At 46.0% G+C, this 16,251-nt stretch overlaps 1 protein-coding gene across 2 annotated transcripts in view; it reads right to left on the bottom strand.

Annotated features, from left to right (window-relative positions):
* Window positions 1-16,251, bottom strand: part of nrd1b (nardilysin b (N-arginine dibasic convertase)) — a 64,907-nt gene that overhangs the window by 18,944 nt on the left and 29,712 nt on the right. The window contains exons 9-17 of one of the 2 annotated variants that reach the window (XM_060066834.1): window positions 16,164-16,221; window positions 15,948-16,021; window positions 15,657-15,726; window positions 15,472-15,549; window positions 2,919-3,039; window positions 1,034-1,092; window positions 858-912; window positions 609-713; window positions 156-279 (exon numbers count right to left, since the gene is read on the bottom strand). In XM_060066834.1, the coding sequence (XP_059922817.1) occupies window positions 156-279; window positions 609-713; window positions 858-912; window positions 1,034-1,092; window positions 2,919-3,039; window positions 15,472-15,549; window positions 15,657-15,726; window positions 15,948-16,021; window positions 16,164-16,221 (744 nt within the window). The remainder of the gene's footprint in view (window positions 1-155; window positions 280-608; window positions 714-857; window positions 913-1,033; window positions 1,093-2,918; window positions 3,040-15,471; window positions 15,550-15,656; window positions 15,727-15,947; window positions 16,022-16,163; window positions 16,222-16,251) is intronic. The other variant, XM_060066835.1, reaches the window with a different exon arrangement.

The following is a 16,251-nucleotide window of genomic DNA, read 5'->3' as shown; positions in this document are numbered from 1 at the left end:
CGGTCAGTGTAAACACACGCACCATGCCGTGAAAAAGGCGGGTATAGGACGGGCATATTTGGCAGTGTAAAAATGACAAGTGTAAGACAGAATCAACAAACATACTATACATTTTGAACAGTTAATACAATCTGCATGTAGTGTGTGTGTGTTACCCTCTATGCTGTAGCTGGTGGTGAACCAGCGCTCCCTGAGGGGACAGTTGCCCTCGTGTTCCGGGGACAGCAGCAGCAGGTTAGCCCTTTCTGGAGTCAACCATCTGAGGGCCTCACTAATCACCTACACACACACACACACACACACACACACACACACACACACACACACACACACACACACACACACACACACACACACACACACACACACACACACACACACACACCTTGATTCCAAAGCGACTTGCAATGAATTCCAATCAAGGTCCTTGAAAAGCAGGCTGAGGTTAAGGGCATATTGCTAAAGGATGCCAAAAGCTTAGAAATTGGGGATCAAATCTTTAAAGACATATCAATCTTAAGAGAAGCTTCTGATTTAGCATTAGCGTGTTAGCTCTGCTTCTGGGTTGAACACATTAAACACAGGGAAAAGGTTGGAGGTCACTGTACCTGGGGGTTGTACTCAAACATAAGCTGGTCTCCAGTCAAGAAGTCCTCCTTGGGAAACAGCTGCATGTTCTCACAGATGTTCTCCACATACATGATGGGATTCGTCTGTCAGGAAACACACAGAACCAGTAAGAACCAGTCAGACCTAGTGAGAACTAATCAGAAACAGTTCGACTCATTATGACCAAGTACAACACAATAATAGCCAGCAAAACCAACGACAACCATTAGACTCTTTAACTTCCTGACCTGTTCCTGATAGTGGAACTCATTTGCTTCAATCTTCTGGATTTCCTCATAGATCCTGAACAGAGAGAGAAAAGGCCCACAACATCCTCATTAGTTATTATTTATCAAGTCTTCGAAAATGAATAAATGGGTCAAAGAACTATTTATTGGAGTATGCAGGCCTTTCGTGTATGTACCTCTGCTGTGGTCCGAGGGTCTGCAGCATCTTCATGTATTGAAACACTAAGTGAACCACCTGAATGACATGAATGACCAATTACAGGGGTTGACACTAAGGTTTCAAAAGCACTTGCCCATCGGGCAAGTACAGGTCAGGTTCAACTTGCCCGAATGTAAAGTTCACTTGCCCAAATTATAATCAGAATCGTGAACGGGCCTCTTTTTGCCAGGCACCCGGCCTGGTTTTGGGGGGGCTCAGAAAAATCATCCTAACTCAGACTGAAGCTGAATGTTAGCTTCCACACATGTTGTGTTTAAAAAATAACAAACTTCTTTGTTTACTTATTTATCGAGCGGTCACATCGTGCCATGAAGTGATTTCAGTCCACAGTTGCAACCTATTAAAGCTATCGCCAAGTTATATGTAGACCTGCATGATTTGATGCAAATGTACATAACTAAATGTCAGAGGTAGTAGCAAAGATATGTCTTTTTTAACTTTCAAGTTTCTTGTAGCTCTAACTGAATAATCACAATCGCGTTTCTAGTAGGGTTGTCAGTCACGATACTGGATTTTCTAACTTCAACACTATTCCTGGAAAAAGATCGATATTCTATACCATTTTCGATATCAGGGGAAACGTTTTTTTCATGAAAGAACATACCCAAAGTAAATAGATTATATCTCCACAACTGCAAGGGCGATAATGTCATCTTTGGGCCAAAAGAAAGATTGTTGTGCAAGTGAAATATTCAATGGGGATAATACTTGGTTAAAGTGAATAAAGCCATGGAACACAGCATAAGTGGAAGATAACATTTCCACCTGAAATAATTATCAGTATCAGTTGGGAGCGCTGTCTTACTATGAGACACAAATAAAGGTAGATATCTTACAATTTTGACACTTGACACCTCTATTTAAAGTTCAGGGCAATCGAATGCACCAAGCCAAACACTCGCAAATAAATATATGGCCACTAGATTGCGCTGAAGAATATGTTTTCTGATTGAAGGCAATTTACCTATTTCCTAAGAAACCTTCTCTTATTCATTGATTGAAAAGACCACGTTAAGTTGCAAAATTTGGCCCAGATACTGGATAATCTGTTTATGGTGGTTTTATTCGATCAGAATCAACTTTGTGGACAAAAATCACGAAGGTAATACTTCATTTTTGGTTGTTAAAAGAAAAGGGGACGTTTCTTCTTAAGTTGTTATTTGCGAGTTTTAGTCACAGAATGATATGGTTTGGACTGTTGGAATAAGTGGAGGCTCAGCTTTCATGTAATATATACAGTAGTTTGTGAGGGTCCAATTTCGTGAAAAAGATCGCTGTTGCTGTGTGCATGTGCACAGTTATGAAACCCAAAACCGTGTTCTTGACTTTCCTTGATAATTTGCCTCAATCCAAAGTACTTCCAAACTGCACTACTCCATTTAACTTCTACCTAAACCGTTCGCGGAGGTGCTGCACTTGAGATGCTAGCTGTGTTGGCTAACGTTTAGCACTGCCAGAGACTGCACTGTGAGTGAGTGACAGAAGGCGGGGCTATATTCGCACTGAAGCGATGCGTGTCTGTTAACTCGCTTTCCGAGAGAAGAGAAGACAGCGCGCTGATCAATTGCAAATACTTCTATTTTGTGTGGTTTTGCGGAACAAAAGGTTGTTCTGCAGTTTCTAAAAACATTTGAATAAATAGCCCTTATATTAACATCCACCCAAAATCCACTTGCCCGTTCGGGCAACCACAAAAAATCTCAACTTGCCCAAACATTTTTTTTACTTGCCTCGGGCAAGCGGGCAACCGTTAGTGTCAACCCCAGAATTACCAATTACTTCCATACTCACCCACTTTATTGATCAGTTTCACTGATAAGTCAATAATCGTGTGTGTGTACCTCATAGACATTTTGGAAGCCCTGGTCTGTCAGGGTGATGGAGATGGAGAAGATGGAGTAGGTGGAGTTCTGGTCAAAACCTGTTTCATTGTTACCTCCGAACAGAGCCAGGGCCCAGCACCTACCGCGCACACACACCCACACACGCACACAAACACACACACACACCCACACACACATTAACTTACATGGCAAGATTACTGATCCAAACATTGAAGGAGGTATGTTAAAGTTTTTAGTAAGGGCTGACCAAAAATAGAAAGCTTTATGCCAATACATTTTTATCTGCATTATTTTTTGTGGATAAACATTGCAACTTTGTCTCGAAATCGATAGACTGCCTATTAGGGCAGTGATGGAGAAATACTTTGAAAGACTCTTTGCGTTTGGTTTCCTTAGTTCACAGAGTTGTAACCGTCGCAATAGAAATTCGTGTACATGTCCAAGGCTCCCAAAAAAAAAAACAATTAAAACCTAAGTTTGTGATACTGTTTACAAGTGGTAAAAAAGCTAAGTGTTAAAGCAGGTGTCCATATACAGGTCAAAGCAACATCCTAAATCCACAATATTGACAGATTTACTAGAAACATCTACTATGGTGATATCAGGGATATTGGGATATTACTAAAGTAGGTGTTCACAGTTGAACCAGTCCATTTTTAGTGTGTTTGTATAACTTTGTTTCCAATTGCACTTCTTTAATGCCTTGTGTTACTAAGGTCGACTAATCCATCATGCCTTGCAATGTACAGGCCTTTGTAAAAATGTAATCTATTTAGTACATGAGCTGTGGTCTCATTTTTATGGATGGTAGGGTGGAGAATGCAGTCTGGGTCGTGGCTGGAGGGGTACCAAGTGGACAAGATGCATTTCATTGGAAGAACCTGGAGCCGGGCTTTGATAGTAAAAATGAAATCCTCCTCGCCAATTTACAAGTTGGAAAATATGGGTTGAGAAAGGGAATGATTTGCAGATGATAATTTTCCTTGGAGACTAAGGCTTGTCCAGTTCTGTGCGCTTTGTGTGAGGTTCATGGAGAGGATAGTAGCTCTGGCTGCTGTTGATGGTAGCTCGCAACGCTAGTTATGCTTGTTTCTGAGCTTGTAGGTTGCTCGGGGGTGGATGAGCAGAGGCGCAATGATGTCCTCAAGCGCGACTGCTGCGCTGTCCGGCCTCGTCAATTTAAATTGTAGTCCAGTTCAGTGGCACAGGTCGTTAAAATCAAGCCAATCCGGCCTAACGCAAAATCCAGCTGATTTGATGTCCAATTTGCCATTGCTCCTAACTTTAAATCCCAGGAACTGCTCCTCATTCTCTTTTGCCAATGGGACTTTCCATCTTTCGAGACGTTGAATAAATGATGCACGGGCCATCTCTCTCTCCGTTGGATCGCTGTTGTTAAGCTTATTGAGTATATGGCATGTTCTAGTTGCTATGTATTTTCACTCGATGTTTGGGACACCCAACCCGCCATCCCTCCGGGACTAGAAATTATGTCTCTGGTGTTTAGCCTGGTCCACTTCCTTACTTGTCGCACATTCTTGTCATTTAATTCTTTCAATGTGGTTTGTGGAATGTGGAGATTAGCGAACAGTTGCTGAATTTTAGCCACGGTTTATTCAACCATCAAACTGTATTCAATTCTGAACGGTAGGAATAGTAATTGTAAATCGAAACGGCAGGTAGGTAGGTATAGTAATAACGGTAACTCCACAGTAACTTCAAGGTTTCTCACTCCGCGAGACCCAAACATAAAACATTAAAGGTCCCATGACATGAAAATCTCACTTTATGAGGTTTTCTAACATAAATATGAGTTCCCCTAGCCTGCCTATGGTCCCCCAGTGGCTTGCGTTTGGTGTAAAACGAGCACTAGCCGTTCTGCTCGCCTTTGAAAAAACTGAGGCTCAAGCACGCTGATTTGGAATGTCTTTAGGTCTGTCACAAAGCATCTAAGCTCCTCCCCTTACCCTGCCTGGCCCGCCCAGAGACGTTGGCCCGCCAATGAGACACGGCCGTGCGAGCGCCACATGTGTGTGTGAATACACAGACTGTAACGCAAGTGTTTCTTGACGGTTCTTTGACGTCTCTTGTATTTCCACAACGAGACTGTAGTGGGGGTTATCTGAGCCATGGTTGAGAAGGAATTGGGGGAAAGGAACTTTGGCTTTGACTCGCTGAAGTACATGAACTGCGACATGCCTCCCGTGTGTTCTAGAATATTTACAGAACACGGCTAAAGGCTGTGTGCGCCTCGCCATTTCGATACATCCACTGTAAACAGAGCGCATGATACCGTGGCTGCAAGCTGCTCAGGGCCACACCCCCACCCTCCTCCTTGACCCGCCTCGCTCCTCCTCATTTGCATTACAGCTACAGACACCAAAACAGCGCATTTGGGGGAAGCTCAACTTCATAATATTTAGGAGGCGCACAAAGCTTTTGGCTGTGATGTTATATATTATAATGTTCTCAAATACGAGGCGGAGGCAGTGTCTAGTCCACGGTTTATTCAACCATCAAACTGTATTCAATTCCGAACGGTAGAAATAGTAATATCAAATCAAATCCCCCCCCCCCCCCCTCGACAAATATCGATATTTATCTTATATCGATATTCTGCTTGAAGATATCGAGATATGACTTTTGGTCCATATCGCCCAGCCCTAATGGGGACCCTATTTTAATTCCAATTTGTAGCGGTATTAGGTCGGATAAGGTGTTCTTTTAAATAACCTGGAGGAAAGATGCTCTGTATACATCAACAATTATTTCAGTGTTGGCTTGGGGAAGATTTATCTCTTTCAGTGTGTATAGCATGACACTGTGTGGTAGAGTGCCGAAAAAACAGCATAAAACTTGCTTGAGTCATGCTTGAAAACATCTATAATCGGTCTTTAGGCAGAGGGCGTGTATCATTCATCCCTTGCCGGCTGATGTAGTCCTTTTGACTTGGGGAGAGTATTTTGTTTTCTGTAAGCCATGGTAGAATGCGTGCAAGTAGGCATTTTGTAAAAACTTTATAGACTGTCGGCAACGATGAAATGTCTCATCATGTAAACGGATCCATGTAAAGGGTTGTTGTCATTTTTTAGGGATTCTATGTATGAAAGCCCCTTTCCATGATTCAGGAACTTTATCGTTCAGTAGGCACACATTAAATATATGTGCATGACACTTGCATCGTGGCCTTTAATGTCTCGTAAGTTACTACATCGGAGCCACTCGCCTTATTATTGGGTAGGGAGGTTATGACTTTTTATACCTCTGTCTCTGTGAAGGCCTGCATATGAAGCTCGCAGCCTGGGGGGGGGGGGGTCAATGATAATTTGGGATTGCCACGTTGCGTCCTGAAGTTGGACGTGATCTACTTCGCCGCATTTATCGGACTGATATTTATGGACCAGATCCATATTACTTACTGCAGGGATTGGATTTAGAACTATACCAATTGCTTTTGATCTGCTTTGTAGCCATATATAAGAATTTTTTTTCTTCCCACCTGTATCGGGTACTGACGTTCTGTGCTTTTGTTGGTTTGCTGCGGTTGTATGACATTCCGAATGAAGCGTAACTGCGTCGCTATCCACTCTTGGAGGGAGTCCGGAAGCCGGGTGTCGGGGAGAGTTTGGTAGATGATACGGAGAGAAGATACGGTTGATCTTAATCCATTTGTCGGTGTTTCACCTGCGAAGTCGAAGCCCAGTTCTCTTCCAATCGCTTTGTATCCAAACTTTTCCTGAACGTCCTCTCTTCATGCTGGAATAATGTCCACTCGTCTGGGGGCAGAAGTCGGGTGTACACGGAAAGTCAGGCCGTCCTGCTGCCATCTTTGCCGGGTCATGAACGCACCAACTTTGTTGCCTGATTCTACCAGTGACTAATGCGGGTTTAAACGCCAACTTTAAAGTGATGATTATGCACATCGCAAACAGTGGTTTGATCACTTCCATAATAAATCCACAACGTTTACTTTCCTGCGTTATCTAGGGATGGGTCAGAATATTCGATGATTGGTTCCTGAGGGTCAAAGCCGATTTTTAACATTTGGACCGTTAAAGGTCCCATGGCATGAAAATCTCACTTTATGAGGTTTTCTGAAATCATATGTCGTCATAATGGGCCAAGCTACCACCCCTTCCTCTGCCTTGCCCGCCCAGATAACCGACAGGTGACAGCGGGCAGCAGGCGGTTCAGTCTATGTGGAATTAAATAAGTGGAAGTGGAAGAACCAGAGACGTCGGAGAACCCGACGCAGTCGTTTGTGACCCATAATATCGTCTGGAGGCGCACAAAGCTTTTGGCCGTGATAGGTGTTATATGATATGTAGGCCTATTAGGCTATATGATATTATTTAGATATAGAGCTCCAGGACTGTAATGCAAGTGTTGTAGGCCTACACTTCATAATTTGGATAACCGTTCTGCTGTTGGTGTTATGGCGCATAACACGTCGGACTCTCGTCTCTGGTATTTCCACAACGAGACTCGTAGTGGGGGTTATCTCAGCCATTGTTGAGAAGGAATTGGGGGGAAAGGAACTTTGGCTTTGACTCCCTGAAGTACATGAACCAAGACATGGAGGAGAAAGGGATTGTTGCCCGTGCTTGTCTCCCGCTTGAGCCCTGCTTCTCGCTGCCTGCTGCCGAGGGACCACCGCCTCAGCGTTGACCGCTGCCCTCTGCAGGAGGCGGTGGTGCCTAAGCGCTGCCCGCTGCCAAGGCGGCAAGGTTCCGGCGGGAGAAAATCGTGGGCAACAATCCCTTTCTCCTCCATGTCATCGTTCAGTTTACTTCAGATTGATGTGGACGTGGAAGAACTCTGAGAACCTGACGCAGTCGTTTGAGATCCATAATATCGTCTGGGAGGCGCACACAGCTTTTGGCCATGATAATATATATGATAAGATATAGATATCTATGCATCATATGATATTATTTAGATATAGAGCTCCAGGACTCCCGAATATTTAAAGATCACGGCCAAAGGCTGTGTGCGCCTCGCCATTGCGATACATCCACTGTAAACAGCGCATGGTTCCGTGGCAGCAAGCTGCTCAGGGTCACACCCCCACCCTCCTCCTTGACCCGCCTCTCTCCTCCTCATTTACAATAAAGCTACGGACACCGAAACTGCACTGTTGGGGAAAGCTCAATGTGAGACTGGCTCGTAGAGGCTGTAATTCTGCACCACTGCTGAATGTCGGGAACGTGTTCAAATACTGTGTTAGGGGCCCAATAAGATCTATATAAAAGCATCCATAAAGTAGCATGCCATTGGAACCTTGACATTTTTTCCCATTGAAATAAACCAAAAATAACAGACGGAACTAATGTTTGTTCTGTCGCAATATTATCTTTATTATTATTAATCATATACAGAAAAACAATATACACAATACACAAGCATAAGTAAGTTTGATGCCAGACGAGGTCTCCATTATCAGGAATTAATGGACGACGAATCGTCCGTCGCGCATTGGATGACGGTTGCCTCCGTGAAGTCCATTAATTCCTGATAATGGACACCTCGAAGAGGCAGTGAATGAAGTATTGATTACAAAGAGATTTATTAGATGTGCCTACCTAATAAACCGTTGGAACACAAGACTAGAAACCATAGCAACACCGGTAAACAACCCCCCAGAAGCCAAATCCCTATGAGAGCTCCCTGCGCTACGGCCATCCGGAGGCGCACAGAGCTTTTGGCCGTGATATTATGTATACAATTATATTATATACCATTATATATAGAGCTCCGGGAGTCGCAAACGGCAACAATCACTTTCTCCTCCATGCTGCAGTTCACCCCGGACTGCACTGCACTGAGTTTGACGGTTGAACGGTGATTGGCTGTTAGGTTACACATGTCACTCAGTGGCCACGCTGTTGAATGGCTGATTGGCTGTCATCACGCGAAATTCGCGTCAAAGTTGAAATATTTCAACTCGAGCAAATTTGTCGCGCCACATATCCTCATGAACGCGCTCGCCTTTCCACGGCGAAAGTGTGGCGCGACAAATGAAACGCCGGTTTTCTCTCGTGAAAAATTCGCCCGATACACGTCTACGTTCACTTTGTATGGGATTGTGAGAAGGTGAAATCCTCCCCCTTCTCATTCTCTCGCATTAGAGAAATTATTATTATTATTATTAATATTATTAGATTGTGTGTATATATATTTATTATATTGGGCTGGTTTAAAATTGGTCTTCCGTCCCGGTAGGGGGCAGTGTGGTAAGGGAGCTTAAAAGGAGCCTGCTGAGCTAGCTACCCTAAGGGACATGCCTTTTGCAGAAGGAGAAATCGCTCCTCCTGCCAGAGTGAGGGGTAGAAAGACCCGCATGCAGGTCAGGCGGGATAGGCTAGTGGGCACGGTGAGTTATCACTTGCAGAACCAGATGCAGATTGGGGTGATATCTCAGTAAATTTCGAACAGTTACAGAGAGAGGATGAGAGTTTGCTAAAAGCTTATGACAAGGTCAGTGAAGTTGATGAGACCTCCACAGATGTACCTCCAGCTTTGTCGGGGGAGAGCTACCGGGTAAGAGAAGGGCTGTTGTACTATCAGCCAGGAGAGGGCAGGGCAGAGCAGCTGGTTGTGCCTAAACAGCTCAGAGAACGGGTGTTAGCTATGGGTCATAAAATACCTTGGTCAGGTTACTTGAGTAATGCCAAGAGCTATGAAAGGATTGCAGCCAGGTTTTATTGGCCAGGGCTCTATATATCGATGTGCAGCAGTATTGCAAAACCTGTCCCGAGTGCCAGGTAACTAGCAATAGGAGAACTAGCCCTTACCCACTACAGTCACTCCCTATAATAGAGGTTCCCTTTTCCCGCATAGCAATGGACCTTGTTGGACCCCTGGAAAGGACCAAAACAGGCTACAGGTATATATTAGTACTCTGCGACTATGCTACCCGCTACCCCGAGGCCTTCCCGCTGCGCAGGATTTCAGCCCGTCCAATAGCACAGGCCCTGTTGCAACTTTTTTCGAGGGTAGGAATTCCCCAGGAGGTCCTCACTGACCAGGGCACTGCATTCCTTTCAAAGACCTTAAAGCAAGTGTACAGCTTATTAGGCATTAAGGGCATTCGGACCACTCCTTACCACCCTCAGACAGACGGCCTTGTGGAGCGCTATAATCAAACGTGTTGAGGCATGTTGAGGAAGTTTATTGCAGTCAATGGGAAGGACTGGGACCGCTGGCTGCCCTACTTGCTCTTTGCCTACCGGGAGGTTCCCCAGGAACTGGCTTCTCACCGTTTGAACTGCTCTATGGCCGACAGGTGAGGGGCCCGTTGGATGTGCTGAGAGAGGCATGGGCGGGACCTGAGACGCCCATGACCCAGAGCCTGGTAGCTCATGTCCTCGAAATGAGGAACAAGATGGAGGAGATGACTGAGCTAGTGCGGTCCAACATGGAGCAAGCCCAGTCACAACAAAAGACCTGGTATGACAAGTCTGCCAGGAAGAGGGTCCTCCAACCAGGCCAGAAAGTTCTGCTTCTCCTGCCCACCTGCTTGCTAAGTGGCAAGGGCCTTACGAGGTGGTGCGGAAAATGGGTCCGGTGACCTACGAGATTGACCTTCCTGGCAGACGGAAACCCAGGCAGACCTTTCATGTCAACCTTCTGAAGGAGTGGCATGAGAGGCCACCGGAACTGCAACTCAGGGTGCAGGCTGTGGCGGAGGAGGAGTGTCCAGAGCAGTTCTTTCCCATCAGCCAGCAGTCCTCCACCCTGGACCTGTCTCACCTGACCTCCCGCCAGCAGAAGGAGCTAGCGGGGATTCTGCCTCCTGGCCTTTTTCAAGAAAGGCCGGGGTTCACGACCATTGTAGAACACTCCATTCCCCTCAAAGACACTACCCCTGTGCGCAAACGGATGTACCGGGTTCCTGAGCGTCTCCTGCCGTGCCTCAAAGCCGAGGTGGAGGAGATGTTGGCTTTGGGGGTGATTGAGAGGTCTTCCAGTGAGTGGAGTAAGCCGGTGGTGCTAGTGCCCAAGAAGGATGGCACTATGCGCTTTTGTATTGACTTCCGTCAGGTGAATGCCCAATCACACTTTGACGCTTACCCAATGCCACGGCTCGAGGACTTGATTGAGCGCCTGGGCAAAGCGTCCTTCATCACTACCCTGGATTTATGCAAGGGCTACTGGCAGGTGCCCTTGGCCAAGGAGGCCAGGCATTGCTCAGCCTTTCGGACCCCACAGGGGCTTTTCCAGTTTCTGGTAATGCCCTTTGGCCTGCAGGGAAACTGGCACCAGCCAGTTTCCAGCGACTGATGGATATCGTCTTGGCGGGCACAGACGGCTTTGCGGCAGCCTACCTGGACGACATTGTGGTGTACAGCGTCACCTGGGAAGACCATCTGCGGCACCTCGATGACGTGCTGCAGCGCATCCAGCGGGCGGGGCTGACCATCCACCCGCTCAAGTGTGCGATAGCCCAGGAGGAGGTGAAGTACCTCGGCCATATTCTAGGCCGGGGTGTGATTCGGCCACAAAAGGACAAGGTCCAGGCGGTACAGGAATGCCAACGCCCCAAGACTCAGAAGGACGTGAGGTCGTTCCTGGGTCTGGTGGGTTGTAGGGCTGTAACGATACACAAATTCACGATTCGGTTTGTATCACGATTTTTGACCCACGGTTCGATACATCCCACGATTCTTTTAAATTTAAAAAGCATTTTATTTAAACACTTAAATACCAATTATCTTAATGTAACATTTAATAACAAATAATTTGGAACACTGAACAGATTTGAACCGAAAGAATACTATTAAAGTATAGCTAAATTAATAAAGAAATAACCAAAGATTGCAGTTGGAGGATGCTTTTTGCTGGTAGGCATAATAGGGCCCCTTTAACTGTTTGGTTGGTTTATTCAAATATCCTTATTAGCGCTTCTTATTAGGCTATGTAGCTTAAATAATGACATAATCAGGCCGTATAAAATGCAACATGTTTAATAGCCTAACTTTCAATAGATGAGGAAAAACATGAACGTCGCAATAACGAGGCATAGTGTTACGAGTAGCATATGTGTGTGCGGGAGAATGGCAGTATGCGTGTGTGAGTGACGTCAGCGAGTGAGTGGACGAGCGAGGAGAGCGAGCGGTAGCGCGTGTGTCTAGTGAAGAAGCGAACGAGTCCGGTAGAATAAAGTACCCATCCTGTCAATAATCGGTGGCCGCTTCATTCCGACCTATAAGCAGACAAACTGCCAGTCAAATCACACAAAACAATAGAGACAGGATCACACAGGCAATTTTTTTCGCGCTTGGCCCACTCTGGATAAATGTCGTTCATATCGCATATGAGGACTTCGACGGCTGTGGAGAAATGCAATCCTCCGTAGCCACGGAGAGCTGTGATCACAGAGAGGGCATCTCGTCACATATTTACGGCATCGATAGGAGGGGGCGCTGTCAGCAGACTATTATTTAGACAAATTATTAGCAAATTTCAATCGGACAATTTGACCGAAGAGTTAGAAAGGGCATATCGCGCTTCTGCCTTCTCACACCGCGAGACAGGTTCGTGGCTTTGAGTATCACGATTTTCGGTTTGATACGCGTATCGTTACAGCCCTAGTGGGTTGGTATCGCCGGTTTGTGCCAGACTTCACCCGACGAGCAGCTCCCTTGACTGACCTGACCAGGAAGTCAGGCTTCGCCAAGATACAGTGGGGGGAGGAGCAGGAGCGGGCGTTCCTGGACTTAAAGGGGGCGCTCTGCAAGGATCCTGTGTTCCAGAGCCCGGACTTCGAACAGCACTTCACTGTCCAGACCGACGCATCTGGTGTTGGTCTTGGGGCAGTACTGCTTCAAGGGGAGGGGGACAACATGAAGCCTGTAGCTTATGTAAGCCGCAAGTTGTTCCCCAGGGAGACCAGGTATGCTACAGTCGAGCTAGAGTGCCTAGCTGTCAAGTGGGCACTTGACACTTTGAAATACTACCTGCTGGGTAGAGACTATACACTAGAGACTGATCACCTCGCCTTGTGGTGGCTGGGGAGCATGAAGGACTCAAATGCTCGCATCACCCGCTGGTTCTTGGCACTGCAGCCATTTCGTTTCACGGTGCAGTACCAAGCGGGAAGGCAGAATACTGTGGCAGACTTTTTTTCTCGCCATCCTGTTGGCGAAACTCCGGAGGTGGTGGGAAATGTGAGAAGGTGAAATCCTCCCCCTTCTCATTCTCTCGCATTAGAGAAATTATTATTATTATTATTAATATTATTATTATTATTATATTGTGTGTATATATATATTTATTATATTGGGCTGGTTTAAAATTGGTCTTCCGTCCCGGTAGGGGGCAGTGTGGTAACTTAAGGGAGCTTAGGATCAGGGTATCAGGGAATAGCCCAGGGGGGTGTTGATAGAAACAGCTGTTTTGTAAATATATTTAGGTTGTGCACAGGGTGTGGGTATATATGTATTTGGTGATTGTTTATTTAGTGTCATGTTTATTTAGTATTCACACAATGTACTTTCTGTTCAGTTATGTTGGATTGGTAGCTTTAGGTAAATAATGTTCCCCCAACTAATGGTCTGGCCCATACGGCCGTGATTGGTCCAATTGCCATTTCCCTATTTAAGGGCTTTCTCATTTGGTGTTTGGGGCTGAAGGTGGTGCTGGCTTGACGTGAGGCCAGTACGAAAGACTTATGTTTTGATTAGGTTATGCTATGTTTTGTTATCTGAGTTTTGTTTGCTGACTGATGCAGCCATTTCCTTTGCTTTTGGAACATTGCTCTATTTTTTTGTGAATGTTTTAATGAGAATTAAACTTCACTGTTCTTAGTCCTCAGTCCATTGCCCTAATTTTTTCCCACACTCGAAATTTCCAGTTGGCCGTATCCCAGATACGTGGGGCGACCACGCCGGTCCCTCACAGGGATCTTGTTGCCCCGTCGCGTTTGGTGTGAACGCACAGGAAAAAGTGGGCAATTTGGCTTGCAGATACAACTGAATGGTGCGCATCTGGGGGAATTTAGAAGTGGGTATACGCAATGCTGACTGAATAATAAGTGGGTATACGCCGTACACCCACGTATACCCTGGACTACACCAGTGCTGCCAACCTAGCGGACAGTCCCCGTGTCCTGCCCGACAATCGCTGGCGCACCGTCCGTAACCAGCATATTGATACGCTCCAACCCCAACTGGTTCTCTCTGAAGAATGAAATTACTTTTTCTCACCTGTCATGTGTCCAGTGGAATTAATCCAAGTAGACCCTCACAAAAGCACTCGCCATCAAAAAATTGAACACAGAGGCACAGCTGTGCTACATCGCTGCTGTCGGTTGATTCATCAACAGCTAGCGACATCACCTCCGCTTTTTTGAGTTTGTCCAAAAGAGTCTCAAAAACATCCGATGCAAGGGTTTCTACTATCCTTGATGTTGACGTGTCAGAGATGGGAATTTTCTTGATTGAATCAATCACGCTGTTTCGGGTTTTCTCATCTGTATCCACCTCCTCGATCGATGCAAGCATACACTCTTTGACGGTCTCAGCATCTGTAAACTGCCTTTTATTTTTGCCTGATGTCCAGGCGACTCGTAGTGATGCTGATGTTGCTCTCTCTTGTTCTGAACAACGGTTAGGGTTCGGCGTCTCTGTTCATAGCATGAAGTTAGCCCCAAAATCTTCTGGCGGCGAGCATCAGAGCCCAGTGGGAAAGTGGTGTCCAAGTTAGCATGATTTATCTTAAAATGCCTTCTCAGTTCTTTACACACCAATATACACTCGCTGCAGAGTAAACACACAGGCTTCCCAATGGCAAATCCAAACAAATACTTCGGTGTCCGTTCGCTATTGAATTGTCGGTTTTCTGAGTATACTTTTCACTTTTTCAAAATAGAAAGCTACATTGTGTTGATTCAACCAGGCAGAACGATCATCAAAACAACATTAGGCGCGAACTCCGAAGTGGAGTGCGCCAAGCAGTTGAGAGGAGCAATGCAAAAGCTCACTAAGCAGAGCGTAGCGGGAGCGTGCGGGGAGGATTGTTGTGGCCGCGCGCCTTGCGGAGCAAGTCTACGCTGTGCTGGGCGGAGATGAGGGAGGGCAGCTCATAACGGCCCCTTTTTTCACTAAAAGGGCCAGTAAATATTCCTCAGCGGGCTGGGTCCGGCCCGGGGGCCGCCAATTGAATAGCCCTGGTCTATAGCATATAACCGCGTTTTCTGATTGGTTTAATGCATTTTTCACAATTTACCAGCTCTTGTTTAGAAGGCTGAACAGACAATTTGATTAGCAGGACTACTTAGTAGGAACCTTTTTTTTGCGTTTCTTGCCGATGATCCATGGCTTCCATGTGAAAGTCAGCACACATCGAATAATCGATTATTCGTTCATACCACCCACTGATTATTCGACCATGAAAATTTTGACTTATTCACATCCCTAGCGTTATCAGCGGCAGCTACGACGGGTGCGTGCTTAGGATGGTGAGGCAGCGTTTGCTCTGGTCGCCATGTTACAGAGACACACACACACACACACACACACACACTCCTCTTTCATAAATAATGACTCACTTCTTCCTGAGCACTGACAGGACGCTGCCCTTCCCCTCGTGGCCAATCAGCCATGAGATGTAGTGAAGGGGTTTCACTCTGCCAGAGAACACATGGAAGGACAGCACAACAGGCAGGGATGTTATCGCTCTGCAGAAGACCCAATAGGAATCCTCCACTGAAGCCACCTGTGGACCAGGACTTACCTGTAGTGACGGGCCTGGGGGGGCACGGCCCAGCTGAGGGTGAGCCCATGCACCTTCCTCACCGGGACCACTGGGGGGGGGGGGGGGGGGGACACACACACACAAGTTAATATTTATTTAGAACTCAATATACCATACTATACAAAACTAAATGTAACAATACTCAAAGTAATACAATCAAGAATAAGTAGTGTCAAAATCAGCAAATCATTACATTTTAGTAGTAGCTAGTATTACTTATTGCAACTGATGCCTTGCTTAGTAACAGTTAGCCGGGGTTTGGACCCTTACCCCTGTACATCTTGTTAAACGCTGGGGTCTCGAAGGGCTCCTGGAGATGAGAGAAGTCTGGCTTGGGTTTACCGCTGAAACACACAGAATGACATACCCAAACCTGTATCACATACCTGTAACAGATTTAAATGATGACTTATAACACGTACCCGAATCCCTCACACAAAAACACACACACACACACACACACACAAACAGCGGTGTCCATCTTACTTGTTGGGCACCTTGTCAAAGATCTCCCTCACCCACTCCTCCAGCGTGTCCAGGGTCTCTGCAGAACACAGAGCACAGAACAATCAAC

This window comes from Gadus macrocephalus, chromosome 12 (genome assembly GCF_031168955.1).
Source record: "Gadus macrocephalus chromosome 12, ASM3116895v1".
In the NCBI taxonomy this organism is placed as follows: Eukaryota; Metazoa; Chordata; class Actinopteri; order Gadiformes; family Gadidae; genus Gadus; species Gadus macrocephalus.
Note: the sequence above shows the minus strand (reverse complement) of the source record. Positions and strands in the feature narration are given on the sequence as shown.